The 5,187-nt window shown below is 43.9% G+C and overlaps 1 protein-coding gene across 1 annotated transcript; it reads left to right on the top strand.

The window, feature by feature from the left end:
• Positions 1-2,680: 2,680 nt before the first annotated feature.
• On the top strand, positions 2,681-4,210 carry RBMXL2 (RBMX like 2). Its single transcript, XM_037840355.1, has one exon. It carries the CDS (start codon positions 2,884-2,886, stop codon positions 4,078-4,080), a length of 1,197 nt encoding a protein of 398 aa, XP_037696283.1. The 5' UTR covers positions 2,681-2,883; the 3' UTR covers positions 4,081-4,210.
• Positions 4,211-5,187: the final 977 nt, after the last annotated feature.

The raw sequence follows: 5,187 nt of genomic DNA, 5'->3' as shown, positions 1-5,187 counted from the left end.
TATAAAAAGTATTCAAAAGAATACAATTCAGCAAGGATATAATTCTCAATTTTTATATACCTAACAATATAGTCTTAAATTACATGAAGCAAAAACTGCCATAAAAAAAGAGAAATGGAAAAATCCACAATTGTGGGAAATTTTAACACAGCCCTCAGTGGTTAATAATTGTATCAAATAAAAAAATAGGATATGAAAAATAGAACATCACAATATAAGGCTAGAACTCTACTCCCAAACATTTAATGCATACATTTTCTTCTTAAACACATAGAACATTAAAAAAAAAAAAAGGACAGGTATTAGGTATCAATAAAAAACAAAGAATGGCTATTACACACAGTATGTTTAAAATATAACCAGTAATGCTTGTATATTTGAAATTTTTAACATTTCTATATAATTCATGTGTCAAAGAAGAAATAATGGAAATGAAAAAATATTAGGAATGCAACACTGAAAACATCACGTATCATGGCTCAGGACATGCTTTTAAACCAATATTTAAAGAGTAAGTTTTAGCCTTAAATATAACAATGAGGCCTCTTGCCTCTCACCTCTCTATTCCTGCATGAGTGCCAACATGTCCTCTCACAAGCATTTTTTTTTTTTTTCTCCAAAACGGAAATAGTTTTATTGCTAGGCACAAAGCAGGAGAGCAGATGGCCTATCTGTCTCACTGAACTGCAGTAATTCTGATAGTTTTACAGTATCAAAAGATGGGCAGGTTTTAGGATAATGAACACAATGGCCTCAGATGATGTAATTAGAGGTGATCTAATTATTGAGCATGCGCAGATTGATTACATGCTTAGTCACAGAATGTATGTAAAAAAATGGCGGCCTTAATATGATGATAGGTTTGATTTTTAGTATTATAATGAGCTATAGGTCACTTATAGGTTTAAGTGTACGCTACTGCGCATCACATATGTTCTTAATAAATTTTCTGCTTGCTTAAAAAAATATATATATATAAAACAATTAGAAGAAACATATTTTAAAACTCTTAATGAGCTAAATGTCCTATCTAAGAAATTAGGGGAAAAAATCCAAAGGAATGTAGAAAGCAAATAAAGACAAAGCAGCAAATAAAATCAAAGTAAAGAGTAGCAAAGCTAAAAGCTGGTTCTTTGAAAAGACCAGTAACATAGAAACTTCTAGCAAGAATGATCACAAAAAGGAGGTAACACAAAGTAGGGCATATTTGAAGATACAACAGAAATTGTCAAAATAGTAAGAGAATTCTGTGAACAACTTTACACCAATAAATTGGAAAAGTTAAGCAAATTGGATAACTTCTTAGAAAAATATCTTACAAAAAACAAGCCAAGAAGAAATAAAAACTGAATAGAGTCAAAACTAAAAGAGATAGCATCAGTAGTAAAATATACTTAAAACACCAGCCCAGGTGGTTTTTCAGGCAAATTACTGTAAATCTTTTAAAAAGTAAAAATCAATCCCTATTATATATGAACTATTCCTAAGATAACAAAGAAAATAAAACCAAAAACCTCCTCAGTTCAGTATAAGAAAGAAAATCATGGGCCAATATCCTTTATGATTAAAAACGTAAAATTCTAAATTATTAGCAAACAAAATTCATTAATATATTTAAAAATGAATACATCCCAAACAAGTGAGTTTACCTTAGGAATACAATAATGATTAATAATAAAAATCTATTGCAATTCATCAATCAATTGATGAAGAAAAAACATTTAACTTTAATTCCATTCATGCTAAAACCTTAAAAGTCTCCCCATTAATGTCAGAAACAGCATAAAAAAAATCAGCTTTCCCTGCCTCATCAACATTCTACCTACAGCTACTGCAATAAGCCAATATATAACACATCTTTACACATATTTACAAACACACATATAGACTTCATATGATTGTTCAATAATCAACTTTTCACCCTAGCAGCTCTTGAAATTTATTTCACTTTCTGAATGATCCCCAAAACACTAAATATAGTGTTTGCACTTATTTCCATTCAAAGACAAATTTGTAAGGAACAAATTTGAATTGTATAACTTGTTTGAAAGAACCCAAAAAGTTTTGCTTTGCTGAGGTGTGCCAAAGAAAGAGAAGAAGAGGTGGACGTTTCAGTTTGCTGTGTGCACATCTTGAGGAGTGTTCAGGTGGTCTACTGTTTTGTCTTCATTTCGCCCTATGTTGACTACAACATAACTATAAACACCTTGAAGGTTGAAGAAAATGGTGCCAAGGAAGAACACAGCTTCTATATAACGACTCCCTCTCCTTCCTCTTTCATCAGCCGACACCCCCTCCCCTATCAAGTCTTCTCTTCTCCTTTTGACAACTGCAGTAAATCTTAATTTTAATGCCTTTTACGTTAAAACAGCATTTAAAAAAAATTTAAATTGTAACATTTCATTTTTTTCAATTGATAAAATTGTTTTCTGTCAGAAAAGTAACTTGGATTGGAATGCATCCTAATTCTTCCCATTAAGATTAATGGATAAAAATTTTTTTCATCCAAAGGCGCCTCACTTAGCGGCAGCTCTTCCACGAATGAACTAAAGACGTCAAGCGAGGGACAAGTTTATTAGTCCAAGATAAAAGACTGAAAAGAAAGCGGCAAAACTGCCTACAGTCCTAGACGGCGCGACAGCCCTTCGGAGACAACTAACCAATCACAACCAGCCAGAGCCCGGCTAGCCTGCGGGAGGAGGACCCAGGGGGCACAAACCGGAGCGTTCCGCCCGCGCACCAGGGGCCGCGACTGCGTTTCCGGGACTCGGGCAACGACGCGTCGCCCGACCGGTAGGAGCCGCCCTCAGCGTGCTGACTCGGCGACCGCGACGGGCGCTTCCTCTTCGTCTCCCTCAGCGACTTACCACTTGACACGCCGACATGGTTGAAGCAGATCGCCCGGGGAAGCTTTTCATTGGCGGGCTCAATCTCGAAACCGACGAGAAAGCCCTCGAGGCTGCGTTTGGCAAGTATGGCCACATCATCGAGGTGCTCTTGATGAAAGACCGAGAAACCACCAAGTCGAGGGGCTTTGCGTTCGTCACCTTCGAAAGCCCCGCAGACGCCAAGGCCGCCGCCAGAGATATGAACGGCAAGTCCCTGGATGGTAAGGCCATCAAGGTGGCCCAAGCCACCAAACCGGCATTTGATAGCGGCCGGCGGGGCCCGCCGCCGCCGCCCCGAAGCCGCGGCCGCCCGAGGGGCCTGCGCGGGGTCCGGGGAGGCGGCGGCGGCCCGCGGCGACCCCCTTCCCGGGGCGGGCCCGCGGACGACGGCAGCTACGCGAGGGATTTCGACCTCCCGCCCTCCAGGGCCCCGATGCCCATGAAGCGCGGGCCGCCGCCGCCGCGCAGAGCGGGGCCGCCCCCCAAGAGGGCCGCGCCGTCGAGTCCGACTCGCAGCGGCGGCGGTGGAATGCGCGGGCGGCCTCCCGCCGCGCGCGGGAGAGACGGCTGTGCTGGCCTGCCGCGCCGGATGCCGCCGCCCCGGGTGCCGCTCCCGCGCCGGGACCCCTACCTGGGCCCCCGGGAGGAGGGCTACTCGCCCAGAGACGGCTACTCGAGCCGAGACTACCCAAGCGCCCGCGACCCCAGGGACTTTGCGCCCTCACCCAGAGAGTACACCTACCGCGATTACGGCCACTCCAGTGCCCGGGACGACTGTTCACCGAGAGGCTACGGCGATCGAGACGGCTACGGGGGCCGCGACCGCAACTACACGGATCACCCGAGCGGAGGCTACCGAGACCCTTTCGACAGCTACGGGGAGCCGCGCAGCGCCGCCCCGGCGCGGGGGCCGCCGCCATCTTACGGCGGGAGCGGCCGCTATGAAGAGTACCGGGGCTGCTCGCCCGACGCCTATGGCGGCGGCCGCAACAGTTACGCCGGCGGCAGGAGCGACCGCTACTCCAAGGGCCGCGACCGGGTAGGCAGACCGGATCGTGGGCTTCCCCCGTCCGTGGAAAGGGGGTGCCCTCCCCCGCGTGATTCCTACAGCCGGTCGGGCCGAAGAGTGCCCAGGGGCGGAGGCCGCCTAGGAAGCCGCTCGGAGAGGGGGGGAGGCCGGAGCAGATACTGAGCGCTCACAGTCTTGGGACCAAAATCTGTTTTGAAAGAAATTAACGAAAAGAAGAACCTGTTATATCTTAACGACCCAAGGACTAGTACAAGGAAGAGTTGTTTTTGCCTTTTAAGAATTTCTTGTTAAGTTCTCCTCCGTAATTTTTATGCTTTTGGGGAGGAAAAAGTTAAAACTCGTTTAATTTCGTTTTGGAATTGTTAACGTTTCTTTCAACAAGCTCATGTTAAAAGTATAAGACTTGAACCTGCGTACTAGTGTTGTTATATTTCCAAGTAGAAATTCTCCTAAAGCCTTCTTCCCTTCTAAATTTTCCTGATAAATGAGGCAAGCAGTTCTAAGATGTTTCATAAACATCTACCCACCTAAAATCGAAAGAAGGATCATTCTGCCCATTCAAACCAACTAGTTATTTTGGGGGAGAGTGGGAGGGATTGGTGTATGCTCCTCTTAAGATTTCAGGGTGCCATCTTTCAAACTGAATCTCAATATTAAAAACCGAACAGCCAACAACAGAAACAACCAAAACCACTTAGAACAAATGCTTATGTAAGGAAAGTTCTATTCACTCAGTAAAAAAGCAAATGGATAATGCTAGCTATGTTTGTCATTTTGCAATTTCTTTGGGAATCTGCAGAATAGCCTGTCCTCTCTCCCCACAAAATATCATTCATATATGTTGAAAAAAGATGGAATACTAAATTAAAGATTTGGCCAACCAATCACAAAGCTTAAAAAAAAAAAAGGCAATTAATGGCATTCATTTTCATCACCAACAAATTACTAAGAAAAAAATAGAAAATATGCCAGTGATGGATTTTGGGACCATGATGACTTCCATTTCTAATTCCAAGCTACCTGCCCTTGGCTCTCCAACCAGGCATTGGCTCCTGTGGAAAGAATTGGGCTTCTTTCCCTAGGTGTGGAGGAATCAAATGTGAGCAGCACCAGAGCTCAGGAACAAAGGTCAGAGAATCCCTGAAAGAGCTTGGTATTTCAACATCTGAGGAACTCAGCCTGAGGGCGCTGGGTGTTCCTATATTCAAAAGGCAAGGGAATGGGTTGAGTGTTCCATACTCTTGAGTTGGGTAGAAAGGCTAGAACAGA

Source organism: Choloepus didactylus, chromosome 6 (assembly GCF_015220235.1).
Source record: "Choloepus didactylus isolate mChoDid1 chromosome 6, mChoDid1.pri, whole genome shotgun sequence".
NCBI lineage: Eukaryota > Metazoa > Chordata > Mammalia > Pilosa > Megalonychidae > Choloepus > Choloepus didactylus.
The sequence above is the reverse complement of the archived record's forward strand: the minus strand, read 5'-3'. Positions and strand labels throughout refer to the sequence as shown.